Genomic DNA, 26,304 nt, shown 5'->3' on the forward strand with positions numbered 1-26,304 from the left:
TAAAATGTTTATATAGATCTTTTTAGACATCGTTTGTTTATATTTGTTAATTTACAATGTACAGGCTAAAAAATTGGTTAAATACCGGTTGGGTGACGCAACAACACGTTCGCGAATGTTCGAGAAGCTATTCCTTTGTTTGAATATGTCGTGACGTCACGATTCGCGACGTCACAATATTAATCTTTAATTAATCAATGTATTATTAGCAACTAAAATGTTTATATAGATCTTTTTAGACATCGTTTGTTTATATTTGTTAATTTACAATGTACAGGCTAAAAAATTGGTTAAATACCGGTTGGGTGACGCAACAACACGTTCGCGAATGTTCGAGAAGCTATTCCTTTGCTTGAATACGTCGTGACGTCACGATTCGCGACGTCACAATATGAATCTTTAATTTATCAATGAATTATTAGCAACTAAAATGTTTATATAAATCTTTTTAGACATCGTTTGTTTATATTTGTTAATTTACAATGTACACACTAAAAAATTGGTTAAATACCGGTTGGGTGACGCAACAACACGTTCGCGAATGTTCGAGAAGCTATTCCTTTACTTGAATACGTCGTGACGTCACGATTCGCGACGTCACAATATGAATCTTTAATTTATCAATGAATTATTAGCAACTAAAATGTTTTTATAGATCTTTTCAGACATCGTTTGTTTATATTTGTTAATTTACAATGTACAGACTAAAAAATTGGTTAAATACCGGTTGGGTGACGCAACAACACGTTCGCGAATGTTCGAGAAGCTATTCCTTTGTTTGAATACGTCTTGACGTCACGATTCGCGACGTCACAATATGAATCTTTAATTAATCAATGTATTATTAATAACGCGCGGAATTGTATCTCATACGCTAGAACCAGTGCTGTCGCGGCGATAGTTTGATTACAAATATATTTTTCTTTTGGACTATTTCAACATAATATAACATTTCAAGATCACAAATCTGTGGTCCTGTGGTTGAAAAATTAAAAAGGGCATCAAGTATTATTATTTGAAGTAATATAGTACAATAGAAGTAGTTTTTTTACTTGCTGTAAACACTCCTAGCGACGCACTGGCTACGACCTTGTGGACCAGATCAAGGCGTCCCTGCTACTCGCCGTAAAACACATCTTACTTCAACTGGGGGATTGCAGCGGTGAAACAAATTCCCGCGCACTGATTATTAACAACTAAAATGTTTATATAGATCTTTTTAGACATCGTTTGTTTATATTTGTTAGTTTACAATGTACAGGCTAAAAAATTGGTTAAGTACCGGTTGGGTGATGCAACAACACGTTCGCGAATGTTCGAGAAGCTATTCCTTTGTTTGAATACATCGTGACGTCACGATTCGCGACGTTTATTAACATTTTCTAAACTTAACTAAATATACAAGTTTAATTTGTTTTTTTTTTTTAATTATCACATAGGTATAATGTAATATTGGTTGCATACTTCCAATACATTAATGTTTTTTTTTGTCAGATTGAACTTAGGGACTTTATGGTGTATAAAAAAAAATGTCCTTGTTGTCTGTAATAAGAAAAAACTCTTGACACTTGGCAACACTGGCTCACTATTTTGAGGTTATGTTCAAAAGCAATTCCAAATCTTTACGGCTTTCGCATGATTTTAATAAAACAACAGTCTCTTCCCTTTCACCAATTAATTAATTTTCATAATTCGTCGAGAACCCCCCTAATATTACTATGAACAATCTTCTACGAAAGTACCAGGTGAGTCACTCGACTCAATTTCATCAAGTAGCTAAGCAAAAACGTCATATTTAGCCAAACTTGCCCCATTGAACGCATCTCTCCATAAAGTCTCCACTCTTCACACCATCCTGTTCGAATGGCAACCCGCATCCAAATCAACTGGCCATCACTAGGCCTTTTCGAATGCGAAAACAACATCGAAACCTACCACTGCAAAAACTGCGACTTCCGAACCCAACTAACCCTACTTTTCAAGAAACACGTCGAGAAGCACGACACATTTGAAACAAGCAACTACACCATTCCGACTTACATTTGTCGAAAATGCAGCTTCAAAACACACTTCTCCATAACGTGGCTGCAGCATTCGAAAACTTGTTTCCCCAACGGTTTCAAAAAAAAGTACGCGTTGTACAAATCCGAAAAAGTCAAGTTGCATAATTTTAGTGAGAAAAATACATGGTACAAGTGCAAGCAGTGTCCGTACAAAACTCGATACACCTCAAATTTGAAAAGCCACGTGAATTCGCGACATTTGAACGAAAAGGACGTGAAATGGTATGAATGTAAAAACTGCTCATTTAAAGCGAAAACGAGCTCGACTTTGAAACAGCACGTGAATGCCAAACACTTGGATGATGGTGATGTTAAATGGTATCAGTGTGAAAAGTGCCCTTATAGAGCGAAGAGAAAGTCGCATTTGGAGAGACACATAAATGCGCAGCACTTGGATGAGCAGGAGGTTAAATGGTATCAGTGTAGCAAGTGCCCATACAAAGCTAAACAGAACAATAATTTAAAACTGCACGTAACCGTGTGGCATTTGGACGAGTCCGACGTTAAATGGTATCATTGTCATCAGTGTTCGTTTAAAACTAAGTACAAGCTGAATCTGCAAAGTCACATACTGGCGCGACATTTGGAAGGAAAGGATGTTAAATGGTACGAATGCAAAAGTTGCTCCTATAAGTCCAAATACTACCATAATTTGAGGCGACACGAAAACACGCTTCACTTGAATAACGAAGACAATAAAACGGAACAGAGTGCCGACTTAATGCAATTAATTGAAGATGACATCAAATGGTATTAATTCCACTAATCACAGTTAAAATAATGTAAATTGATTTTGGTTATGCAACCAACAATACACCAAAGTGTCACTAGAAAGTAGTAGGGAATTTTGTATTCACCCCACGAACGTCATTTTAATTGAGGTTATGTATTCGCAACACTCAATTTCAAGATTTTATCCAAAATTTGCCCCTTTTAACGATTTTTGTCATAGCGTTGGGTAAGAAAACCGACCTAATTTTCACTCCATAATAAAATGGTACTGCGTTCAGGTAGTTTGAAATGCCACTCCTGGAATACTCCGACAAGCTTATTCACACCAATCCTTCCCAAAAGGCTCAAAAGTGCAAAGTCTGCCCCTACTTTACGACACTAGTTTTCTTTATGGTCAACCACTCGAACCGCCACAAGCCACTGTCATCACTCTTTAATTGCGAAAAAACCAACCTTGAAATCTATCACTGCAACGACTGCAACTTCCAAACAGAACTGACATTTCTGTTCAAGAAACACATCCAAGACCACCGCAACAGAGAACCTCGAAGTGTGGAATACGTCATTCGGAACTACGTTTGCAAAAAATGCAACTTTAAAACGCACTTTTCGATGAAGTGGCTGCAACACACCACAACTTGTCTCAAAAACAAAATAAAGAAGCCTCAAAGTTCACAAAAGAGTCAGAATAAGCCAAACTATGATTTAATCAAATACATGAAAACTTATACTCGTGACCAACAAAATGTTAAATGGTATGGTTGTACAGTGTGTCCGTTTCAAACTAAACATACCGCGTGTTTAAAAAGCCACATTAACGCGCGACATTTGAACGGAGAAGACGTCACGTGGTTCCAGTGCCCCCAATGTCCATACAAAGTTAAACACAAGTCGAATTTGACGCGACACGTGAAAGCACGCCATTCGAAAGAGCAAGAGAAAAAGTGGCATGAATGTGCGAAGTGCGCGTACAGGAGCAAGTCGCAGCCGGACTTGAAGAAACACGCCAATTTGTATCATTCGGATGAGACGAGCGCCAAGTGGTACAAATGTGAAAAGTGCTCGTTCCAAACGAAGCACATGTCCAATTTCAAAATTCACATAGTGTCGCGGCACTTAGATTAATAAACTTAACCTCAAAAATTAAAGCGGCATATATTAATAACAACGAAGTTGTTGATGTTACAATAAACATATTAGAAAAGGCGAATTTTTCTTGCGTTTTTCGTCGTAGATGCGCTGAAGTCGTCTGAAGGCTTCGCGTTTTGCACTGTCAAATTTAAATACTAGGGAATTTTGTGTTTACCCCAACTACCAATCAAGGTTATGTTAAAAAAATAATAATTTGGGGGTCCCAAAAATTGACTAATTTCGAAATATTTGCCCATAATAAGAGGTAAGTAGTCGTAAATTATGTTTAATACTGGTTTTAAAAGAACATATGGAAACTAAAACACACGATTCGGAACTACACTTCTAAAAAATGCACCTTTGACGTTAAATTAGTGTCAAAAAGCCACAAATTCATCGTGAATCCGCAAAATCAAACGAAAATGGCATCAAATGAAGTCAAATTCGAAATATTGTGGTTTATAATCAATTTTTGCGGCTGTTTAGAGCGTCCTAGGGAATTTCATTTTGTCACCAAAACGTCTTCACTTTGAGGTTATGTTTGTAAAAATATCTCTCCCAGAATTAGTTTTTAGCGCACAAAAACAACTATTGAGCGACTCGTACCAAGATTAAGTATGCAAAATACCAAAATTTGTACTCTCTTTGATGTTCCATGTCGTTAGATCATGTCGATTCTGGAATACTCGAAGATTGCAAGTGTCGAAGACTGCAAAATTTGGACAAACTTCACCCAATGGTCACTTTTTAACTGTGAAAATAGCAACCTCGAGCTTTACCAGTGCAAACACTGCAACTTCCAAACCGAACTAACGCTTTTGTGGAAAAAACACACCAGGGAACACCATGGCTTTAAAAAAACTGAATACGTCGTACGAAACTATATTTGTAAAAAATGCGCCTTTGAAACACATTTTTCAATGAAATATCTACGACATACGTGTCGTTGTTCCAGAAGGCGCGAAAATACAAAAATCGTCGTTAACCCGAACAAAAAACACAAATGCGACCAATGCGACTTTTATTCCGACTACAAACACGTCATAAACGCCCACAAAATCTCACGACATTTGACAGATACCGAAGCGTGTTGGTACAAATGTGACCATTGTCCGTACAAAACCAAACATCGCCGATATTTAAACATCCACATGAAGAGTCAGCACTTGAACGAGCAAGATATTAAATGGTACGACTGCAGCCACTGCTCTTTCCGAACCAAATACCTACAAAATTTAAACATCCACATAAACGCGCGCCATTTAGACGAAGACTACGTTAAATGGTACGAATGCAAAATGTGTTCGTACCGAACCAAGCAACAGTCGAACTTGGCGAGTCACGTCAAAGTGCACCATTTAAAACAACAACAAATCAAATGGCACGAATGCCAAAAGTGCCCGTTCAAAACCAAACACAGGTCGACTTTAAAGCGACACGTGATTACGCACCATTTAGACGAAAAAGAGATTAAATGGCACGAGTGCCAGAAGTGCCCGTTTAAATCTAAAGTCAAGTCGTCTTTGATTAGGCACATAAATGGGCTGCATATGGACGAACAGGATATTAAATGGTTCGAATGCGACAAGTGTCCGTACAAAAGTAAACATTTGTCGAATTTTAAAGCGCATAATAAAGCGCGACATTTAGATAAAGGGGAGATTAAATGGTACGAGTGTCAGAAGTGTTCATTTAAAACTAAATATACGACGAATTTAAAAAATCACGTGAATGTACATCATGTGGATAAAGAGGATATCAGGTGGTTTGAGTGCAAAAAGTGTTCTTATAGGGGGAAACAGCGGTCGAATTTAATAAATCATATAAAGATGAATCATTTGAATGAGGAGGATGTTAAATGGTATGAATGTGAAAAGTGTACTTATAGAGCTAAGGTGAAGTCGAGTTTGAAAAGACACGTAAAGGCGCGGCACGTAAATAACCAGACTGAGTGAACCAATAAAGATTTTTAAAAATATACAGATGGCATTTGTGAATTTTCATTGTTGTTAATTTTAGTAACAGTTTGAGTACTTCTGGTTAGACATCTAGGGACTTTAAAAAAGAAACTAACTGAATTTGACATTTTGAGGTTATGTGTACAAACAAAGCAATTTTAGGACTATTTTTGTGAACTTATTCATGATTTGTGTCGCTTTTTCTCATGAAACGCCGCCCCTCACTGTCATCTTTCAACTGTGAAGACCGCTTTGTTGAGATTTATCACTGTAAAGACTGCAACTTTCAAACAGAACTCTCGTTGATTTTCAAGAAACACTGTGAAAGTTTTCACAACCCGAAAGGAGAGACCCAGGATGTGGACTTACCCCTTCGAAGCTACAGTTGTGAAAAATGCAACTTTGAAACTTATTTTTCCCTGAAATGGCTTCAACACAGTTTGGAATGTCCGTGTCAAAAAAAAACGTCCACGTTGTTCGAGTGCGACCAATGCGATTTCACCTCCAAGTACAAAGAGTCTGTCAAAGTACACAAAATTTCGAAACACTTGAAGGACGATGAAATCCAGTGGTACGAATGTGGAACGTGTTCCTACAGAACTAAATTCAAGAAAGAGTTAACGAGACACATTAAAACCCACAGCCCGGATTTTAAATGGTTTGAGTGTAAAATATGTCCGTACAAAGCTAAACATAAAGCGACTTTGAACCAGCACATAACGGTCCACCATTTGGACGAACGCGACATTAAATGGTTCGAATGCCAAAAGTGCCTCTTCAAAGCTAAACGAAAATCGACTTTAAATATTCACATCAACACGATCCATTCAGACGAACATAACATAAAATGGTACAAATGTGAACGCTGTCCATACAAAACTAAACAAAACGTTAATTTAAAAAAGCACGTAAATGCGCTACATTTAGACGAACACGACGTGAAATGGTACGAATGCCAAAGTTGTCCGTACAAAGCAAAGCAAAGCTCGCATTTAAAAAGCCACATAAACGCCCACCATTTGGACGAAGACGACATTAAATGGCACGAATGCCAAAAGTGCACATTTAAAACCAAGCGAAAAGCGTCGCTGAATATCCACGTAAATGCGCATCATTTAGATGAAGAAAATGTTAAATGGTATGAATGCGACAAGTGTCCGTTTAAAGCTAAATACCAAAATAATTTAATAAGACATAGAAAGCTACATCTGGACGAGGAGAATATTAAGTGGTACGGATGCAACAAGTGTCCGTATAAAGCTAAAGCGAACTCTGCTTTAAAGCAACACATGATTGCGCGCCATTTGGATGATAAAGACATTGTTTGGTATGAGTGTGACAAGTGTTCGTTTAAAACGAAAAAAGTGTATACTTTAAACATACACAAGGTTTGTCACCACTCGAACGAGGATGCCAAGTGGCATGAATGTGATAAGTGTACTTATAAGTCCAAAAACAACTATAATTTGAACCGACATATAAAAAAACGCCATTTGGGTGAATAAAACTGTCGATTTCAATCTGTCGTTTTGTGATTACTTTTCTAACAGATTCGTAGAGAATTGTTTCCTCACATAACCTCTAAAATGTGACGTTTGACTGTAGCAGCCGTTCCCAAACTGTTCCGCCATAAAATTTACGGCAGTATTATTGGTTGCCTATATCGTTTAATATACATAAAACTACTCCTTTTTTACATTAACGCTCTCTGAATGTTCATTAATTACATGTGCCTTGAGGAAGATCTCCGACTTGGCTTTGAAGGGGCACTCCTGGCACTCCAGCCATTTAACCTCATCGAAAGACGTGTGCTTGTAGAACGCGTGCCGACTAATCCCGGCCCTGTACTTGGACTTAAAATCGCACTGCGAGCACTCGTACTCCACCTCTCCGTCGTTCACTGAATGTTCACTCCGCATGTGCGTTTTCAAATCCACGTCTTTCGCCCCCTTAAACTCGCACAACAAGCACTTGAACCACGTCACGTCCTCCGAGTCCCCGTGCTCCTCGAGAATGTGGCTCCTCAGCAGCCGCTTTCCCTGCGTCTTGAACTTGCACTGTTCACATCTAAACCACTTGATTTCGCTCTTGTGTTTGTTGTTGATGTGCGACTTCAGCAGAAACTTCGACTTGCCTTTGTAGCTGCACTTGTGGCAGCTGAAGCGCTTGTCGTCTTGGTCCAGATGGGTCCGACTGTGTTTTTCTAAAGTGTCTTCGTTTTTCGTCTTGTAGGGGCAGTATTCGCATTCGAACCACTTGGATGTGTGTTTCTTCAACACGTGCTTGACGAAGTGGGCTTTGTACTCGGTTTGGTACGGGCAGTGGGCGCATTTGAGGACTTTTTCGCGCTTGAAGTGTAATTCGGGGTGTTTTCTTTCGATGTGGTTTAGTAAACAGCCTTCGATTTTTGTGATGAAGGGGCACGAGGGGCAGCGGAAGCCGTCGGGGGTCCATTTAAAGGCGACGTGTTCGGCTTGGAGAGGGGGGTTGTCGGGGGGTTCGGGCTTGACGTGCTCGTAGAGAAACGAGTCGGTGGGGAAGTCCTCGATTTCCAGTTTTATAGAATCGGAGTCGATTTCTTCCTTAATGGGGTCTTTCGGGGGTTCTGTGTCGTCGTTGTTCATAGTGACGAAATTTGGTGAAGTTGTCTTAAAATAATGTGCTTATTGAAAGGAAATGGTTTACGACGGCTTTTACCTATTATTTGGGTACAAATTTAGAAATATAAACAATTTTATAGTTTTAAGGTTAGATTCGATTATGTCATTTGTGAATGTCAACTGTCAAAATAATCTCACTTTTAATTTAAATTAAAAGAAAATATCTGAAGTGTATTTTATGCAGTTTAAAGTAAAAACTATCTTTATCCATTTATTGCTGTCCAAAACAACGAAATACAAATGATATAAACAAATAAAAGTCTACGAGTATCATTGTTGCCAACTTAAACATTTGTTCCTACTGTTCAAAATGTCTACAAATTGACACAATGACCTACTTTCCTTTCGTTGAAAGTAAACAAAAACAAATTTAAATTAATGTTTACAATATTAAGTAATGGCTTATCAGTAAAAAATCGTGGATAAAATGTCGATTTTTAGGTGCTCGACAACAAAGCGTACAATCGGTCTCCACAACATAACCTCACTTATCACCAAGGCCTAAATGCACGAAATATTCGAAAAATACATGTTTTCTACGTACTGCAACCACTTCCCGTGCATCCAACCCATTCCGGAGTACCAGTGTGCTAAATGCCATTACTCTACACACTTCAAAATGTGTCTATACAAGCATTCTCCGAAACCAGAAACCCTCAGCCCCCATATTTGCCCCAAATGTAAAAATTTCCAAACCCATTCCACTCTAATCTTCCTCAGACATCTAAACAAGTGCAAAAAACCCAAAGAGCGGCGCTTGAAGCCCCCCATTCCGAAGCGACCCAAACGCTACAGCTGCACCAAATGCCCGTACGCCAGCCCCAGCAAACAATACCTCTTCATCCACGTGAACGCCCGCCACACCACCCCCGACGCCATCGTGTGGATAAAATGCGAACATTGTACCTTCAAAACAAAATGGCCCAGCCACCTCCGTATCCACACTAGCCTCAACCACTGTGATAACCCCATCTGGTACAAGTGCGCCTCGTGCGACTTCAAAAGCCGCCTTCGACGCGCTTTGCAAGAGCACCAGATCGTGCACTTGCCCCCCGACCAAATCGAGTGGCAACAATGTGAACACTGCCACTACAAATCGAAAACCAAACGCCACCTCAAGAAGCACATTTTCCTCAAGCACACCGACCCCGACTTGATTAAGTGGGCGCAGTGCGAGCTGTGCCCCTACCGGGCCAAGCAGCGCACCCACTTGAAGAACCACGTCCGGGCCAAGCACACCCCTCCGGGCGACTCCGACTTGCCTCAGTGCGACTTCTGCCCGTACAAAACCGTGCATCGCAGCACGCTAGTGAGACACATGAACGCGCAACATTTGAACCAGAGTCTGCAGAGGAGCGCCAGGGGGGCTGTCTTTAAATGGTACGAATGCGATCGGTGTCTTTTCAAGACGAAGACGAACGCCAATTTGAAGCGGCACGTGATTTCGCAGCACACGGCCCCGGAGGACATCGAGTGGTTCGAGTGTGAGTTGTGTCCGTTCAAGGGGAAGATGAAGGGGCACTTGAGGAAGCACGTGAGGCTGCAGCACTCGGCGGACGTGGTGTGGTCGAAGTGTGAGTTTTGCGAGTATAAGACGAAGCAAAAGAGCCACTTGAAGGATCACGTTAAGGCGAAGCACACGAGGAGGGAGGATTTGCAGATGCTGATGTGCGATCAGTGTGGGTACGAAACGGGGTTTGCGAATACGTTGAAGAGGCACGTGAGGAACAGGCACGGGGGGCTGAAAAGGGGCAAGGGGAGGTGAGGGAGTGAGTTAACGAGGCTGTGAAACTGTGTGTATTCTAGTCGTTTGAGTTTACCAAATAAATTTCGAAAGATGGTGTATTGTTGGTTGCATAGCGCAAACATAACCTCACTTTATTGTTTGTAAATTGACTTGCATTTTTCTTTTATTTCAGATATAGGCAACCAATAATGTTCACATATTAAAAATGTGCTTATCATTGTTGTCGATTTCTACTAACATTAAAATTATCTTGCTTTTATAGAATGTCATATTTTGCGAACTATCATAACCGTACGTAAATTTTATTGTTATCATTTAAAGTTCATTACTGTCACGTTAATAACAGCCAACACGCCATTATCGTCTTCCAAGCAGTTATTACGCGATAAAATTTCGATAACAAATTTCGCTCGACATAAGTAAAAAATGACCCTAATTCTTTAAATTTCATTTAAATGCGGCCTACGCATGCGCGAAACAGTCGCGACCAATCACAAAGCGCACAATACCCCTCGAACCAATCGCAAAGCGACCTGTCAAGTGTCACATTCTTGGCACGATTCACCTTACATAACCTCAAAACTCCACAGACCGAATCTCCGCAGCAAACAGTTTCTATTGTCACGAAATGACCACAGATGGATATTCCGTTCGGTAAAGTCCTAATTTACGCGCTCACCTTCATCGGGTACATCTATTCCGGTTATGGTTCCGGTCTGTTGACAAATTTGCGCGATGCGGTTATTTCAGCCGAGACCATTTTTGGCGATGTTATGAAAAATGTGATCAAAGTGGCGCAAAATTTCCGGAATTTGCACGACGTGTTCGATGCCGCGGTGGAGGAGAACTGCGTTTACAAGTGTCCGAATGGTGAGTACTGAGTGGATTTTTCAAAACGGGTAAAGCAGCGAGGGTCGTAGGGGCTGCCCCGAAACCCGATCGGAACCACGTGCCGACGGCCGATGGGTGCGGCTCCCTGGGGTTGAAAATCGACAGCGACTATTTGCCAGTCGGGGAAATGAAAAAATGTTGCGATGAACACGACAAGTGTTACGACACTTGTAGCAACGACAAGGAAGTGTGTGATTTGGAGTTTAAGAGGTGTTTGTATAGGTATTGCGAGGGGTATGAGAAAATGGTGGGCGGCGGCACGATGGTCAAAGGTGAGTTGGGTTGTGGCGCTATTTGATTTAAATTGAGGTGTTTGTAGCGTGTAAGGGGGCTGCCAAGATGCTCTTCACCGGGACTTTAACGTTAGGGTGTAAGTCGTATATGGACGCCCAACGAAAAGCGTGCTATTGCCCCCCTACCTACGGATGGAAAGACAAAAGGAACAAGTACACAAGGGGGGATGAATTATAGTATTTATTTTTGTTATTGTGAGAAGGTTAATAAAAAAGGAGAGTTGTAACAGATGTTTTATTGCCCTTGACGACACTTTTTTTAAGTAAAATTTGAAGCATCTACGACAAATCGAGTTTTGAAATTCCGTAAACGCTACTGTTTTTAACACCAAAGGGTCAACAAAATTGACGTTTTTTTAAAAAATGTACCAAATATAAATTACAGCGCCAACTCGTATCATAAAAACATATACAACCAGCGTTTCAATATTAAAACCGCGAAGAAAAATTTACACCAAAGACACACTAACCTTCCTCCATGATCGTCTTCAAGAAGTGTCTCGACTTATCCAGGATTTTCCTATGTATGACCACGCTGTCTTCCAAATCAGTCAGAAGTTTCTTACACGAACTTATATCGCTCTTAATTTTGCCCACATTCAAGTCGCGAGGTTGTCGAATTTTGTCCAGAACCGCATCCAAGTCGATCTCGTCACTTTCGCAGGAATCGATACCAACCTCCACCTTTTCTTCCTCCAACAACTGCAGAATCTTCTGCTTTACAACCGGATTGTTGACGTAGAACCAGTCACTCCGCACGTACTCGTTTAATAAATTAACATCGTACACCGCTACTAGCTGGTTATACACGGACTTGTTCACAAAACCTGTACCATACAAGGAAAAATCGGTCTGTTCTAACTTTTCCAAAGCTAATAATTCGATAACCTCGGTCCACACGACGTTACCCACATTTTTAAAATTAATACTTGGGTCGACGTCCTTCAATAACACACTCATAGTCCGGTAGAAACACTTGTGGGTGTCTGCTACAACCGTCGCACAGTACTTCGATATGGAAATCTCCAGCTGGAGCGGATCCAGTGGCGGCCAGTTTTCCAAAAAATTGGGCAACTTTAGGGCATCCAGAACCCCCTCGAGGTGTTTCGCGTACGACGGGTGCTCCCAAAACGTCGGGAAATACTTGTAGTCGCACGGAAGCGAGTCCGGGATTTGACTGCGCAGAAAGTCTTTGAAGATGTCGGGGAATTTCGCGTATTCGTGTCGTTTCTCGTCCAGGAGGATTTTCTTCAGTCGACCTAGAGCCTCATTATGAAGATAAATCACCGTGTTGGGGCTCTTGAGACATGTCTTGTAGTTGGAGTTCCATTTAGAGAAACTGTTTGCACGTTTCCACAAGTTGTTACAGAGGTACTTCGCCAGAAAAGATTTCAACGTGTCGAGTTCCAAAGGCGGCGATTTTTCGGTCCGCGTCGAGAGGAAAATCAAACCTTCCTCTATTAAGTTGATGAGATTCTTGGAAGTGAATTTGTCGACTAGTATCAAATAGTCGGAGATGATCCCCTCGGATATTAGAGTCTTGAGGTTGGATTTTTCTTCGGTGTATTTTTGGAGCACTAGTGCTATGGGGATTTTCACGAAAACTCCATAGGTTTTGAAGTTTTGGATGATGCGTTCGCAGAGGTCTTCGTTGAAGTCGTCCGCGATGAAGATGAACCCGTTCGTGTCGTTCCTAGTGTTCACGATGAGCCCTTTTTGTTTTTCCAAGCAGTAGGTGATGGTCGGAAGGGACTTGGATTGTTCTACGACGACCGTAGTAAGTCCTCTTTTTTCCCACTTGATGTAGCTATCCAGGACTTTCTCGACGTGGTTCAAGCCGCACCCGTACTCCACCTCGTGCGGCAGCGACACCGTCACCTTCCAGAACAACTCCCTGTGGATCTTCATATCCACCTCTAGGAATTTCTTCCGGAGAAGCTTATGCGTGAGTTCGCACAAGTCGATCTTAGACAGTTCTCCAACGTCACTCACTGGCACCTCCAGCGGTCGCCCTCTTTTGTACCTCTTCATGCTCTGCAACGTCAAACTCTGCCCGCTCATCCTCAACTCCTCCGCCTCCTCTTTCACCGACCGCGCCCCGAACCACCCCGGCTCGAAATCCAGCGCCTTCCTCTTGCGCCGCCTCCTCGTGCTCTCCCGCCACTTCGCAACCACACTCCTGACTTTCCTGTCATGCATCCGTCGCGCGATTTGCGCTAGCTTCTCCTCTCGGATGTTCTCCTCCACCGCGTCCAGCAAATCACTGACGACGTTACAAACCGCCGCCTTAATTTCAACGTTTTTGCGCCTTTCTTGCTCCCGCCTTTTTTGCTGCTCTTCAATCAGCTTTTTCCGCATTTCCGCGATGCGTCGCTCTTCTTCCACGCGTCGCCGCTCCTCCTCCTCTTCCTCCTCTTCTCTGCGCCTTCGCTCCTCCTCTTTCGCACGCTCCGCCTTCTTGCGCTCCGCCTCGAGTCGCTCCTCGTCGGCTTTCGCCACCTCCCCGCCGAAAATGCTCTTGGGGGCGTCGCCGAAAACGGCGGCGGTGGGCTGCGCCCACAGCGACGTCGTGGGCACGAACAGCCCGCCCGTCTGCGCGAAAATGCTCTTGACGGCTGGAGGGGACACCGGAGGCGGGTCTAATTTCTTCTCCACGATGGCGATTGGCGCGAAAATCTGGCTGGCGACGACGAGGCGTGGCTTGTCTTCTTCTTTACGTTCGACGGGTTTGATTGGTGCGAACACGGCTTCGGGGGGTGGGGTTTCGGGTTTTGGCTCCGGTTCGTCAATTTTCATTGGTTCGTCTTTTCGATCGACTTCGTCGAAGTCGAGGGCGTGTTTTAAGTAGCCGTCGTTGTCGAAGCTGTCCTGGGGGGTGTGGGTTTCGTAGTTTTTGGGAGGGAGGTGTCTGCCGCAGACCACCTCCCCGACTGATTGCTGGCGTTTTGATTCGACGAGGTTGATGGCACGGTCGAGGATGTAGGGGTATTCGGGAGGGGCGAAGCCGGATTTGTCGAGGATGATTCGGCTGCGTTCGACGTTAGTGTAGAGGCCGTAGCTTTCGCAGAAGTCTATGGTGGATTCGGGACCCTCGAAACCGAGGATTTTGGTGAGGTGTTGGATGGGGAGGGAGGACTGGGAGACGCGAGGGGAGTAGGACTTGAGGAGGGTTTTGAGGGCGGAGATTCGGACTTGGGTGAAGTAGCGCATGAGGATGCAGGCGTTGAGGAACGTCGTGGAGTTGACGAGTTTGAAGAATTTCACGTAGTTTTGTTTATCGAGGGAGGAGTAGACGGCGAGGGCGAATTTCACCTCTCGGGATTGTTGGATGGTTTGTTTGAGTTGTTGGACCTGAGAAAGAAAGCTGTCATTACGAAATGATAAGTGCTGCCAACTTTGATTTTTTATTAATCGTAAAAGTACGCCAGTGGCTCTCAACAAGTTTCGAACTCACCTCCCACATGAAGTTGCCGTCGTTCAAATTTAACAAAATAATATAGGCCCTGAACTCAGGCTCGTCCTTGCAAGACTCCCCCTTCAGTTGCAAATCGTGGTACATGTACTTCAACGTTTGTAAACACTTGGTTAAATTTTCGGTGTTAATTTTTTGGTCGAAAACTGACGGATCCTCTGCTACCAACCTCGCGGAACAAAAAATATGAAAGCGTGCACACTGTTCTACCAACTCGACGGAACCCTGACAACACAACTCTTGTTGGGTTATATCTTTCCTGATCCCTCTTGTTCGATCCCACAGGAAATGGTACCACTCAGCTATATTAACCTAAAATAATATCACTTTATTTAAAAAAAAAATAAATATAGGTGACGTACATCCGACGTTTCACACAGCCCCAATATCCTATGCATTAAATACCCCATTGTCATTTGTAGAACCCCCACAGGTCTTAATTCCTGCGGAAGTGGGGCTTCCTGATCCGCCGAACTTCTTGAATACTGTTTCACAGCCAACTTCGCGTTCATGCCTTTGCCACCTTCTTCCTGTTCGTAGAGTGCCACCTGGTGTTGTGTTTCCCGCATTAAACGTTCCTTCTCAGGACACATATCCGGACAAGTACCCACCGTTGCCCTCGCTTTCGACAACTCAATATTTTTCTTCAACCTAATCCTAATTAGTTTATCCCTAGCGTCTAAAATCCTGTACTTTTCTTCGGCCGTGAAGGCTTGCTGTTTGATGATTTGTGCGAGGTCGGATTGCTCGCCACTAAAAAACCAATTCTACACAAAGCAGCGATTTAAATTTCCAATTTCTACCTAATAGATTCTTTCCCCTTTTTCTTGATCGGCTTCGGCGACCCCGTAGCCCCCTTCCAGCGCCGCTGCTTGCCTGGAGAGTCCACGTTCATTGCTGCAACGCTTTCATTGTTTTTAGAACTACGACGCAACAACTAACCTTCTGATCGCAGCTCGTACGCCCGCTGCGGCCCGAAGGCCCCCATAGCCTCCAGTTCCGAGCGCACTTCAGGGTCGTCGGTCCAGTCGGGGTCGGGGTTTTTCTTGCCCTTTTTTTTCTTCGGGATGATTTGGGTGTCGCGCGTCACGTTGAAAAACTGACCGTTGTACTCTCCTGCCACTTCGAGGGCGTTCAGCATGCTGTCTTCGTTGGCGTATTCGACGAGGAGAGCGTTTTTCTTCGGCTTGAACATGACTAGCTTGACTTTGCCGAACCGGCGGAAGTAGCGTTTGGCGACATCGCGGTTTTCGAAAAAGTCGCGCGGGGCGTTGGTGGCTCTGAAAATAAATGTTTAGTTACATTTTTCAAAATCTGGGACGCTTACTTGATTATAAAAGAATCTATTTTTTCTGTGGCGTCTGTTTCCGCCTCCATTCCGCTTTTCAAAGTTTGCTAGTTAATATAATTGTTAAATATGTATAAAGTCGTGTGGAAAAGGTTGTCGGGCGTTAAACCCCCTCGATAAATACACAACCTCACTTTTCATCACCTTTTCATGACGGTCGGATGTCAAAAAATTTGAAAATTTTTGGCCTACAGTTGGCAGTTAAAGTAACTGTTTTGTACCTACTGAAAGTAGTTACCACTTACCACAAACCCACAAACGATCCAGACACAGTCAGAATTTTATGTGTTTTGCTTTTTTTTTGTGGAATCTATGGTCGTTTTTGCCCCAGCTCATAATAAATCCAGAAATCGCGTTTCAAATTTTCAAAAATGTGTCCAAAACTTGTGCTTCAGTGTTTGAGGATCTCTGGTTGGAGAACAAAACCCACTGAAGCTGCGTTTGGGGAGTTTTATGTTCCACTAGTTTGTAATTTTTGACATTTCGAGGTTATGTTAAAAAAATTATTAAAAACAGTAATTCTGGCGTAAATTTATGAAGACACTTTCGTCAAGGTATTTGGTGGAAAAATGTGCCCATTTTCCGTTATTTAACGAAATTCTAAACTGCTTAGGTCAAAATGTCGATTGTGGCCTACCGTGAGAAGTTTGCCCCCTTGAAGTCCCTCAATAATGTCAAAGACTGTAAACTGTGCCCCCATTTCACGTCAGTTTCTCTTCTAATGAACCACTCACTACCAGGACTTTTTAAATTGTGAAAACAACATAGAAATTTATAGTTGCAAAACGGAATTGACGCTCCTGTTCAAAACACACATCACTCAATACCACAGAATTAAACGACAAAATATAGACAGACACGCCATTCACAACTACGTTTCTAAAAAGTGCAGTTTTAAAACCAATTTCTCTCTTAAATGGCTTCAACATGCATTAACATGTCTAGAAAGCCCCCAAAACCCCGTCAAGGACGAAACAAGTACCGAAATATCAAGCTACAAATGCGAAAAATGTGCATACAAAGCTAAACGCCCCCTCTACTTAAAAAGACACCTCAAAATCCAACATTTAAAAGACCAAGACATTAAATGACACCATTGCCACTTCTGGAAAATTATAGAACAGAAACTGAAAAACTCGAAAAATTAAAAAATCGAAAAGTTGAAAAATCAAAAATCTATGAATATTGAAAAACATAAAAATTAGGAAATTGAAAAATCGAAAATCGAACCATCAAAAATTCTAAAAGAGAAACAAAAAAAAGAGGTAACAGAAAAAAAATCGGATAAGTGAAAAAACGAAAACTTGAAAATTCGAACATTCGAAATTTGGAAAAATTGAAAACTCAGGAAAGTGAAAGATTGACAGAGCGATAAATCTAAGAATTGAAAAATCGGAAAATTGTAAAACAGAAACTGAAAAAACCGGAAGAATTGAAAAGCCAAAAAATGGAATGATTGAAAAATCAAAAATCGATAAATCTAGATTTTGAAAAAGAAAAAAATTAGGAAATCGTAAAATTGACAAATCGAACGATCAACAATTCCAAAGCAGAAACAGAAAAAACCGGCTAACTAAAATAGTGAAAAATCGGATAAACGAAAAAAAAGGAAAACTTGAAAAATCGAACATTCGAAATTTGGAAAAATCGAAAAATCAGGAAACTGAAACATTGACAAACCGATAAATCTAACAATTGGAAGAAAAATCGGAAAACTAAAACAGAAACTGAAAAAATTGAAAAATTAAAAAATCGAAAATTTGGATAATGGAAAAAATTAAATCATTGAAAAATCAAAAATCTATGTATCTAGATATTGAAAAACATAAAAATTAGGAAACTGAAAAGTCGAACCATCAAAAATTCTTAAAGAGAAACAAAAAGAAACAGGATTTTGGCAAGTCGCATACCTCTGAAAAAATAGAGGGTGGGTGGGTGGGCCTAGTACTTGCAACGATAAGACTAAACAATATTAAGAATAGTAATTGTAATGAAATAGGGGCGGGTGGGCGGAAACTAAAAAAATCCGAAAATGAATCTAAAAGTTGGATAATTGAAAAAACGAAAAATTGAAATTTAAAAACTCTAAAACTGTAAAATTAAAAAATCGAAAAGTTGAAAAATCAAAAATCTATGAATATTGAAAAACATAAAAATTAGGAAATTGAAAAATCGAAAATCGAACCATCAAAAATTCTAAAAGAGAAACAAAAAAAAAGAGGTAACAGAAAAAAAATCGGATAAGTGAAAAAACGAAAACTTGAAAATTCGAACATTCGAAATTTGGAAAAATTGAAAACTCAGGAAAGTGAAAGATTGACAGAGCGATAAATCTAAGAATTGAAAAATCGGAAAATTGTAAAACAGAAACTGAAAAAACCGGAAGAATTGAAAAGCCAAAAAATGGAATGATTGAAAAATCAAAAATCGATAAATCTAGATTTTGAAAAAGAAAAAAATTAGGAAATCGTAAAATTGACAAATCGAACGATCAACAATTCCAAAGCAGAAACAGAAAAAACCGGATAACTAAAATAGTGAAAAATCGGATAAACGAAAAAAAAGGAAAACTTGAAAAATCGAACATTCGAAATTTGGAAAAATCGAAAAATCAGGAAACTGAAACATTGACAAACCGATAAATCTAACAATTGGAAGAAAAATCGGAAAACTAAAACAGAAACTGAAAACATTGAAAAATTAAAAAATCGAAAATTTGGATAATGGAAAAAATTAAATCATTGAAAAATCAAAAATCTATGTATCTAGATATTGAAAAACATAAAAATTAGGAAACTGAAAAATCGAACCATCAAAAATTCTTAAAGAGGAACAAAAAGAAACAGGATTTTGGCAAGTCGCATACCTCTGAAAAAATAGAGGGTGGGTGGGTGGGCCTAGTACTTGCAACGATAAGACTAAACAATATTAAGAGTAGTAATTGTAATGAAATAGGGGCGGGTGGGCGGAAACTAAAAAAATCCGAAAATGAATCCAAAAGTTGGATAATTGAAAAAACGAAAAATTGAAATTTAAAAACTCTAAAACTGTAAAATTACAGTTTTATACCAAAAAAATAAGTTTGTTTTTCAGTAAAAAGTGAGACACAACCTTGACCTCAATTCTAATTTCTTGCGACATAACCTCAAAATTTTATCTAAACTGTCAAACGAAAACAACCACAAACCTAAAATACATAGACGTTTAATTATATAGTACGAATTTAAAGAAAGAAAAATGCCAGAATTTGATGGTTGTTACCTTTTTTGTGAAATCTGTGATTGTTTTTGCCCCAGCCCTTATAATAAGTCCAGAAAACACGTTTCAAATTTTCAAAACTTGTGTCGCTTCAGTATTTAAAGATCTCTGGTTAGCAAAAAACCCCAAGTCTGCATCTGGAGAGTTTTGTGTTCCACTAGTTTGAAATTTTTGACATTTCGAGGTTATGTTAAAAAAATATTAAACACAGTAATTCTGGCGTAAATTTATTAAGACACTTTCGTCAAGGTATTTGGTGGAAAAATGTACCCATTTTCCGTTATTTAACGAAATTCTAAACTGCTTAGGTCAAAATGTCGATTGTGGCCTACCGTGAGAAGTTTGCCCCCTTGAAGTCCCTCAATAATGTTAAAGACTGTAAACTGTGCCCACATTTCACGTCAGTTTCTCTTCTAATGAACCACTCATTACCAGGACTTTTTAATTGTGAAAACAAAATAGAAATTTATCGTTGCATAAATTGTCACTTCCAAACGGAATTGACGCTCCTGTTCAAAACACACATCACTGAATACCACAGAATTAAACGAGAAAATCTAGACAGACACACCATTCAGAACTACGTTTGTAAAAAGTGCAGTTTTAAAACCAATTTCTCGCTTAAATGGCTTCAACATGCATTAACATGTCTAGTAAACCCCGATACAAATACCGAAATACCAAGCTACAAATGTGAAAAATGTGCATACAAAGCTAAACGCCCCCTCTACTTAAAAAGACACCTCAAAACCCAACATTTAAAAGACCAAGATATTAAATGGCACCAGTGCCATTTCTGTCAATTTAAAACCAAATACAAATCAACCTTAAACACCCACATCAAAGTGCGCCATTTGGCCGACAAGGATGCCAAATGGTACGAATGCAAAAAGTGCCCCTTTAAAACCAAGCAAAGCTACAGTTTAAAGCAGCATACCATCAGGCGTCACGTGGACGACAAAGACATTAAATGGTTCCAATGCCAAAAGTGTCCCTACAAATCTAAACAACACTCAAATTTAATAAGACACGTGAAAACGATGCATCTGGACGACCGGGACATTAAATGGCACGAATGCCAAAAGTGCCAATTTAAAAGCAAATACAAATCGGCTGTCAAAACTCACATCGCAGCGCGCCATTCAGACGAACATGATTGTAAATGGCACGTGTGCACCGAGTGTCCATTTAAAACCAAGTATCAGTCAAACTTAAGAAAACACCTGAATTTTCGACATTTGGATGACGGGAGTGTCAAATGGTTCGAATGTGACAAGTGTCAATTTAAAAGTAAATTTAAGTCGGTTTGGAAAAGTCACGCCGCACGTCATCCGACGTAACTTGTCATTGTAATAGAGACAATTTTTGATTAAACGTGTTTTTACAACTTTTTGGAATTTTATTTAAGCGATTGGGGTTGTTTTTTGTATTTGTTTGAGAACTTCTGGTTGACTGTGCTGTCACGCTAGAGAAAATTTGAGGTTATGTTTATTTATTTAAATAAACATTTTTGTTTGTAAATCAATAAATTTTGCTGTTTTAAATTATTCGACAAGACCACAATTTGTCTTTAAAAGAAATTTGTAGCAAAAGTTTAGCAGAACGAGATATTAAGTTAAAAAATGCTTGCCATTTAAACTCGGACAAAATTAAATGGCACGACCAAATAAATAATAATTGAGAGTCTGACAGCGCGCTCCTTTTTTCCTTAAAAAATTCAAAACTAATCGCGTGTGCTCTAAAACTTTGACATTTTTTGGTCCCCGCCGCTCGACGTCAAACATTTCCGTGCTAATCCCCAAAAAATGTCCGATACACTAGAAGATCTAAATTACGACTTCAATTACAACCTCTTCATCGCTAAGACCCTCCTCAACAACTTGTCGCGCCATGAAGATAAAACCCGAGCCACCAGATGGATGAAGAAGTTGAGTGGGTGCAACCGCACCGTCAACGAAATCCGCCTACGCAACGACTTCATGTACTACCTCATCGTCAACATCCAGAACGGCGAACTGCAGCCGCCATTCAACGAAAGCCCCCCACACAAGCCCCTCCCGTCCATCGCGCACCTCCTGGTAAGTGACAATCCCCGCCCTCACACCCACTAGCCCCGCCTTTTCAGCCCGGAGGCGTGGAAGCCACTGCGGACGAAGAAGCGGCAGTCTTCGAAAAAATGGAAGGCGCGGGGCACAAACCCCTACTTTACGAAAACTCCCCCGACGGAGGGGCGTTCCTGGCGGCCCAGCCAATCCCCAGATGCGGTGCGTTTTGCTACCTGGCGGTGGTTGCCAGAAAACCGGAGAAGGACTAATTAAGGAGGAATAAAAAAGCGTTTTTAGTAAAGAATTTATTTGATTGGTTGTATGGGGGTGTGGTCAGCGGAAGCCGGACCAGGTGTCGCGCGGGGCTTGGGCGGCCCGGCGGCCGTAGCGTTGTTGGGTGGGGGCTTGCGGGGCCACTTGGGTGGGGCGGGGCGGCGGGACGTACACGTCTTCAGCGGGCGTCGGCTACAACGACTCAAATTAAATATATTGAACACAATTTAATAAGTTCAGTGTACCTGTCTAGGGGAGGACCTTCTAGTGCTAGTGGACGCCTGCGACGTTTCTGCTGAAGTCGTCGCCATCTCACTAGCTTGGCTCTCCTGGAGACTCCTGCTTTCCAGCTCTTTCGCTGTTTCCTGCACCCAAGGCGGTCTTCTCTTTTTCACGACCTTCTTCTTCACCACCTTCTTCAGTTTCGACGGGTCCAGCAGCACCTTGTCTTTGTCCACTCGTAACGACTCCTCTTGATTGATGATGCTCTGCTCCAACGACTCCTTCAAGTGCTCCAAGGTTTCGACCTTCTCGGCTTCCGCCGCTTCCAAGGCATCCTTTTTCGCTTCAGCCGCCTTCTCCTTCTGCTGCATCTTGCCAATCTCGTCCTTGTGCTGCTGCTTCAGCTGATTCAGACGCTTCTTCAAGCTGTTGTTCTCTTCGTTGAGACGCTCTCCTTCGGATCGTAACCACTGGAGTCGGTGATAGGCCGCTTGGCGCTTCATCATCTCCAGCTCCTCGGGCTCTATGTTGAGTTCAAGCGGAATGGGGAACAGCTCCAGGAGGTAGTGTTCCTTCTCGGCCGCGTAGCGGTCGAAGTCGAACTTCGGCGCCATGGCGTAGATTTCCTCAATGAACTTCATCATCTTAGCGTCCAGAAGCGTTTTCCGCTCTTTGTAGAACTCGGACAGCTGCATCTGCTGGTTGAGAAGCACGTCGCTGTTGTCCTGGGTTATCGTATCGTAGACTTTCCTCGCCAGCGTCCTGAAGGAGTTCAAGTCCTCTTGCATGACGCTGCGGAGGACGTCGCCTTGGTCGCTCGTGGACGGCGCTATCAAGGAAATGAACTCGTGCACGGTGACCTTCTGGTTTCGGATGCTCTTGAGGATCTCCTTCATGCACTTGAGGTCTTCACCCGGGGGAGCGTTGCGGCGGATTGTCTTCTTCTTGAGTCTCGCCAGCTCGGACACTAGATTAACGTACAATGAAAGAAGAAATTGTTGACTTACCGGTTTTTTTGGGCTTCGGCATGACACTGAGAGCCGGAAGCTCGAACTTCTTCTCGGCTTTGGGGGCATCGGGGGCTTTCGAAGTGGACGATTTGACGGAAGCGCTGGCTTTGGAAGCCGTGGAGGCCTTGGAGCCCGCTCGAGTCGAAGTTGACGATCTCGCAGACGCCTGAGTCTTCGACAAGGAGGGCTGCTTACGCACCTGTTCCCTGGAGGTGGCTTTAGCGGGGCGGCGCGACATCACGAGAATTTAGATTGTTTTGTTTAAATTAACAGAAACAGAGTGTGAAAGAAATGATAAAAAGGTTGAACCAAGTCGCTAAAATTAGTACTTCGAGAGGGATTAGCAACACTAGCATTTTAAAAGTAGTCGAAAGGGCAGGTGGGGTTTCATTTCGACTTTTCGAACATTTCGAAGATGACTTTTGAGTGAGTGGCGGGAGGGGTCTTGATTGTGGGAGGAAAATAAGAGACACTAGTTAGCTGCGATTTTTTATTAAATGTTTGTTATTCAAAACATAATTTGGTTAGTAGGTTCGTTATGACAATTAAATAGCTGCAACCAGTAATACACAGGCTGGGTAATTTTAATTAATACAAGCTTCATAATATAAGAAACTGTATGATTAATAACTATAGTCGTTTTTAGGCGGTTTATTTGTTGAATTTCCACTCGAAACGTACAAATTTTAATTTTACAACACAGTAACTGTGACAGTAGTTGTAGGTAGGCAACCCACAATACACACGAGTATAAAAATTAACAATTCAGTAAATTACATTCCAAGACCGATGTTACAAACAACACTTTTATTGTAACAAAGCGTCGATTGCTTTAATTTCGGCTCGGAAAAGCCCGAATTTTCTTTTTCCTCGAAAATCAGCTCTCAACTTTTCAAAACGTTTCTCTACTGCGCAACTCCATTCCTCGTCCGTGATTGGCCCGTTCCCCTTGATTAGTTCAACAGTTGGCATGTTGGTGGCGCCATCCCTCATTCATTTCATGGCATGGCGGCCTCAGGATATACGTGATAAAAAGTGCTTCTTAAAGTTTCTTTAGTTGTTATTATTAAAAACTCTCGTTAATTTTTCCGTTCGTTACCGAATCAAAAGTGTTTCCGTTCTTCCGCCCGCCCCCTCTTCCCCGCGCAAAATGCTCCAGTGTTAAAATAATGTGTTGTGTTTATGTTTTCCGTACAAAAATAACATTCGGATTTTCACTCCGCTCGCAAAAGGTGAGTAGATTCTGGGAATTTGTGGTCGAGAAGGGGCTGGTTGGGGCGCCCCGGGCCCCACGAGCCCCGTCGCGAGTGGCGATTTTGTTTAGTAATGTTAGGTTATAGCGCCAGGGGCGGCTCGGCCCTTCCAGCCCCGATTCGGCCGAGCGGAAATTCGCGGCGAATAAGTGCTCCAAAGGCGACAATTGTGTTATTATGCAAAGTAGAACGGTATGGAAATTAGACATGCGATCGTTGTAGCCACTACACAGTAATTTTATGGCTTGTTTGTGCGTTATTTATGGCAGAAGCGAACAAAGAGTTAATTGCGGGCAATTAGGGGCGAAATCGATGGCGGGCCCCCAGGGCCGGACCGGGCTCGGGGTTGCGACAAATGCTCACCTGTGCGCTATTTCAATAGTCGAATTTACGCAAGTTAAGCAAATGTTTTCTCCCGTTTCTTGATTAGAATGATTTACGATTAGCCACACGTCTGAAAAGGAAGTTTCGAAATGGTTTACATTTTCGGTGATTTGCATAACATGATACATAATAACATGTAATCGAACGGAGAAGTAAATATTTGATTTTTTTTCTTCGAGATAAGAATCTGATAGGGTTTGATTAATGATGTGAGGTTTTCGCACGTTATCGTAATAATACTATTATTATTAGATTATTGATCACGAGTTGTGAATGGAATTAAAGCCGCTCTGAGCCATCAGGTGATCATTTAATTTTTTTTTTTTTGTAAATGGTTGCGTAGTGGTTTCAGAAATTTCGATAGTGGTTGAAAACGTGACCAAAAAAAAACCCGGCGTTGTAAATAAGACGACAAGATTGGACCCGAGTTCATTGATGATTAAAATGTGTATTGTTATGTAATTTATGTAATATTTATTGTTGCTTTTTTCTTTCAAGATTACTTTATCTTTTATATTGTTGACATTTTTTGCCATAATTGATAACCGCGAATTGATTCGGGTTTTAAATTATTTTTAGTTGTTTTTTGTGGGACAACTGACCCCAGTAGCACATTTTTACGTCTGATAATATCAATTCTCCCTACTCCTTTCGCGACATCGGTGTCAATTGGCACACGTGCCGCCCGACCGCAGCCTCATCTCGGCCCCCGCGTCGGCGGATCGCCCCCAAAAGGCAACCGAAGTGCAACTGGTGTGATTCACGATCAAACTATGAAGTCGCGCACAACTCGGTGATGTCATGGCAAACGTTCCAAAGAAGCAAATCCCATAAATTTGATCCTGACAACAATCAACAAAAGATAGCGCAACTCGGGAAATATGTACACACTGCAACTGATACAGCGTATCATGGTCGAGAGCCATCAATCAAACGAAATCTCGCAACTTATTTCATCTATACCGCAAACAAAAAAGAAAAAAAAGCGCGACTGTTTCAAGTTCGTCGACTCGTGAGCACAACAGAAAGACCGAATTTGCGTAAACGCAACCTTCGATTCGATAACACCCATTTGAGTGTGTCAAAACAATCGTTGGTAACGGATGTTTGGACGGAGCTATGTCAATTTAGATAGTGTTTACGCCGGGACCGACAATTGGTAAAAAGTGGTTTTTGGCGAAAATCGACCAAGTGCGTTGCATAATGGCGTTTGTTGTGATTTTGGAGGATGGTTGGCAACACTGGCGAAACCGAAAGCGTCACGTGACCGCACGGTGTGTTTGATCCGCGTGGAAACCGTTAATCACGGCACACCGCGATGGCGGCGAAGTCTTTAATTAGTTAATTAACCGCACGTCTTGACCATACACGATTCACGTGTGTTGGTTGCTCGCCGTCGGCTGGCTTGATCTAGCTGGAATTTTGAAAAAACGGGTGCGATTTTTGCGCCGGACTGTACAAGAAGGCGGTTGGAAGGATTTATGCGGTGTTTTCCTCGCAATCAGGTCATGGCGGGTCAGGTTAGATCAGGTCAGGTTGAGTTTTTAGTTCGTCGGGTTTAAAC

General features: G+C 41.7%; 12 protein-coding genes across 15 annotated transcripts in view; 8 read left to right on the forward strand and 4 right to left on the reverse strand.

The window, feature by feature from the left end:
• The window catches only part of LOC135131630 (non-structural maintenance of chromosomes element 3 homolog), a 48,028-nt gene extending 41,648 nt beyond the window's left edge, over window positions 1-6,380 (reverse strand). The window contains exon 1 of the mRNA XM_064059455.1: window positions 6,254-6,380. The gene's annotated coding sequence lies outside the window, so the exon portion shown is untranslated. The remainder of the gene's footprint in view (window positions 1-6,253) is intronic.
• Window positions 1,547-3,943, forward strand: LOC135132781 (zinc finger Y-chromosomal protein-like). The gene is made up of 3 exons (XM_064060978.1): window positions 1,547-1,745; window positions 1,800-3,021; window positions 3,074-3,943. Exon 2 carries the CDS (start codon window positions 1,864-1,866, stop codon window positions 2,818-2,820), a length of 957 nt encoding a protein of 318 aa, XP_063917048.1. The 5' UTR covers window positions 1,547-1,745; window positions 1,800-1,863; the 3' UTR covers window positions 2,821-3,021; window positions 3,074-3,943.
• On the forward strand, window positions 4,132-5,906 carry LOC135131625 (zinc finger X-chromosomal protein-like). The gene is made up of 2 exons (XM_064059437.1): window positions 4,132-4,541; window positions 4,592-5,906. The coding sequence occupies exon 2, from the start codon at window positions 4,595-4,597 to the stop codon at window positions 5,879-5,881; it is 1,287 nt and encodes a 428-aa protein (XP_063915507.1). The 5' UTR covers window positions 4,132-4,541; window positions 4,592-4,594; the 3' UTR covers window positions 5,882-5,906.
• A 62-nt stretch (window positions 6,381-6,442) lies between the features above and the next one.
• LOC135131825 (zinc finger protein 90-like) lies at window positions 6,443-7,389 on the forward strand. The gene is made up of 2 exons (XM_064059675.1): window positions 6,443-6,500; window positions 6,572-7,389. The coding sequence occupies exons 1-2, from the start codon at window positions 6,443-6,445 to the stop codon at window positions 7,387-7,389; spliced, it is 876 nt and encodes a 291-aa protein (XP_063915745.1).
• A 142-nt stretch (window positions 7,390-7,531) lies between these two features.
• LOC135131626 (RE1-silencing transcription factor-like) lies at window positions 7,532-8,672 on the reverse strand. Its single transcript, XM_064059438.1, has 2 exons — window positions 8,582-8,672; window positions 7,532-8,532 (listed from the first exon to the last, which is right to left on the reverse strand). Exon 2 carries the CDS (start codon window positions 8,506-8,508, stop codon window positions 7,567-7,569), a length of 942 nt encoding a protein of 313 aa, XP_063915508.1. The 5' UTR covers window positions 8,509-8,532; window positions 8,582-8,672; the 3' UTR covers window positions 7,532-7,566.
• A 183-nt stretch (window positions 8,673-8,855) lies between these two features.
• Window positions 8,856-10,407, forward strand: LOC135132359 (zinc finger Y-chromosomal protein-like). The gene is made up of 2 exons (XM_064060432.1): window positions 8,856-8,938; window positions 8,986-10,407. Exon 2 carries the CDS (start codon window positions 9,050-9,052, stop codon window positions 10,307-10,309), a length of 1,260 nt encoding a protein of 419 aa, XP_063916502.1. The 5' UTR covers window positions 8,856-8,938; window positions 8,986-9,049; the 3' UTR covers window positions 10,310-10,407.
• Window positions 10,408-10,809: 402 nt separating this feature from the next.
• On the forward strand, window positions 10,810-11,702 carry LOC135131930 (group XIIA secretory phospholipase A2). The gene is made up of 3 exons (XM_064059796.1): window positions 10,810-11,161; window positions 11,212-11,454; window positions 11,502-11,702. The coding sequence occupies exons 1-3, from the start codon at window positions 10,930-10,932 to the stop codon at window positions 11,651-11,653; spliced, it is 627 nt and encodes a 208-aa protein (XP_063915866.1). The 5' UTR covers window positions 10,810-10,929; the 3' UTR covers window positions 11,654-11,702.
• Window positions 11,703-11,704: 2 nt separating this feature from the next.
• Xmas (xmas) lies at window positions 11,705-16,460 on the reverse strand. Its single transcript, XM_064059795.1, has 6 exons — window positions 16,275-16,460; window positions 15,890-16,227; window positions 15,751-15,844; window positions 15,310-15,700; window positions 14,930-15,259; window positions 11,705-14,826 (listed from the first exon to the last, which is right to left on the reverse strand). Exons 1-6 carry the CDS (start codon window positions 16,322-16,324, stop codon window positions 11,941-11,943), a joined length of 4,089 nt encoding a protein of 1,362 aa, XP_063915865.1. The 5' UTR covers window positions 16,325-16,460; the 3' UTR covers window positions 11,705-11,940.
• A 3,136-nt stretch (window positions 16,461-19,596) lies between these two features.
• LOC135132758 (zinc finger protein 711-like) lies at window positions 19,597-20,940 on the forward strand. Its single transcript, XM_064060954.1, has 2 exons — window positions 19,597-19,802; window positions 19,862-20,940. Exon 2 carries the CDS (start codon window positions 19,868-19,870, stop codon window positions 20,891-20,893), a length of 1,026 nt encoding a protein of 341 aa, XP_063917024.1. The 5' UTR covers window positions 19,597-19,802; window positions 19,862-19,867; the 3' UTR covers window positions 20,894-20,940.
• A 326-nt stretch (window positions 20,941-21,266) lies between these two features.
• On the forward strand, window positions 21,267-21,882 carry LOC135132417 (uncharacterized). Its single transcript, XM_064060503.1, has 2 exons — window positions 21,267-21,631; window positions 21,679-21,882. Exons 1-2 carry the CDS (start codon window positions 21,359-21,361, stop codon window positions 21,865-21,867), a joined length of 462 nt encoding a protein of 153 aa, XP_063916573.1. The 5' UTR covers window positions 21,267-21,358; the 3' UTR covers window positions 21,868-21,882.
• Window positions 21,883-21,888: 6 nt separating this feature from the next.
• LOC135132418 (dynactin subunit 1-like) lies at window positions 21,889-23,572 on the reverse strand. The gene is made up of 3 exons (XM_064060504.1): window positions 23,101-23,572; window positions 22,117-23,060; window positions 21,889-22,063 (listed from the first exon to the last, which is right to left on the reverse strand). The coding sequence occupies exons 1-3, from the start codon at window positions 23,339-23,341 to the stop codon at window positions 21,932-21,934; spliced, it is 1,317 nt and encodes a 438-aa protein (XP_063916574.1). The 5' UTR covers window positions 23,342-23,572; the 3' UTR covers window positions 21,889-21,931.
• Window positions 23,573-24,084: 512 nt separating this feature from the next.
• Window positions 24,085-26,304, forward strand: part of LOC135132114 (axin) — a 46,134-nt gene continuing 43,914 nt past the window's right edge. For all 4 annotated transcript variants that reach the window (XM_064060066.1, XM_064060068.1, XM_064060069.1 and 1 more), the window contains exon 1: window positions 24,085-24,335. The gene's annotated coding sequence lies outside the window, so the exon portion shown is untranslated. The remainder of the gene's footprint in view (window positions 24,336-26,304) is intronic.

Source organism: Zophobas morio, unplaced genomic scaffold, assembly GCF_036711695.1.
Source record: "Zophobas morio isolate AGI-343-1 ecotype UQ-CSIRO unplaced genomic scaffold, CSIRO_AGI_Zmor_V1 ptg000021l, whole genome shotgun sequence".
Taxonomy (NCBI): Eukaryota; Metazoa; Arthropoda; class Insecta; order Coleoptera; family Tenebrionidae; genus Zophobas; species Zophobas morio.

Coding starts and splice junctions, on each gene's coding strand:
- LOC135132359 (XM_064060432.1), top strand. CDS start 9,050: ATGCACGAAATATTCGAAAAATACATGTTTTCTACGTACTGCAACCAC.
- LOC135131930 (XM_064059796.1), top strand. CDS start 10,930: ATGGATATTCCGTTCGGTAAAGTCCTAATTTACGCGCTCACCTTCATC. Junction 11,162..11,211: donor CGTTTACAAGTGTCCGAATG/GTGAGTACTGAG, acceptor CGAGGGTCGTAG/GGGCTGCCCCGAAACCCGAT. Junction 11,455..11,501: donor CGGCGGCACGATGGTCAAAG/GTGAGTTGGGTT, acceptor AGGTGTTTGTAG/CGTGTAAGGGGGCTGCCAAG.
- LOC135132758 (XM_064060954.1), top strand. CDS start 19,868: ATGTCGATTGTGGCCTACCGTGAGAAGTTTGCCCCCTTGAAGTCCCTC.
- LOC135132781 (XM_064060978.1), top strand. CDS start 1,864: ATGGCAACCCGCATCCAAATCAACTGGCCATCACTAGGCCTTTTCGAA.
- LOC135131625 (XM_064059437.1), top strand. CDS start 4,595: ATGTCGATTCTGGAATACTCGAAGATTGCAAGTGTCGAAGACTGCAAA.
- Xmas (XM_064059795.1), bottom strand. CDS start 16,324: ATGGAGGCGGAAACAGACGCCACAGAAAAAATAGATTCTTTTATAATC. Junction 16,228..16,274: donor ATAGATTCTTTTATAATCAA/GTAAGCGTCCCA, acceptor ATTTATTTTCAG/AGCCACCAACGCCCCGCGCG. Junction 14,827..14,929: donor ACGGCAACTTCATGTGGGAG/GTGAGTTCGAAA, acceptor TTTCTTTCTCAG/GTCCAACAACTCAAACAAAC.
- LOC135131825 (XM_064059675.1), top strand. CDS start 6,443: ATGAAATCCAGTGGTACGAATGTGGAACGTGTTCCTACAGAACTAAAT. Junction 6,501..6,571: donor AGAACTAAATTCAAGAAAGA/GTTAACGAGACA, acceptor GTCCGTACAAAG/CTAAACATAAAGCGACTTTG.
- LOC135132417 (XM_064060503.1), top strand. CDS start 21,359: ATGTCCGATACACTAGAAGATCTAAATTACGACTTCAATTACAACCTC. Junction 21,632..21,678: donor CGTCCATCGCGCACCTCCTG/GTAAGTGACAAT, acceptor CCGCCTTTTCAG/CCCGGAGGCGTGGAAGCCAC.
- LOC135132418 (XM_064060504.1), bottom strand. CDS start 23,341: ATGTCGCGCCGCCCCGCTAAAGCCACCTCCAGGGAACAGGTGCGTAAG. Junction 23,061..23,100: donor GCCGAAGCCCAAAAAAACCG/GTAAGTCAACAA, acceptor ACGTTAATCTAG/TGTCCGAGCTGGCGAGACTC. Junction 22,064..22,116: donor GAAGGTCCTCCCCTAGACAG/GTACACTGAACT, acceptor GAGTCGTTGTAG/CCGACGCCCGCTGAAGACGT.
- LOC135131626 (XM_064059438.1), bottom strand. CDS start 8,508: ATGAACAACGACGACACAGAACCCCCGAAAGACCCCATTAAGGAAGAA.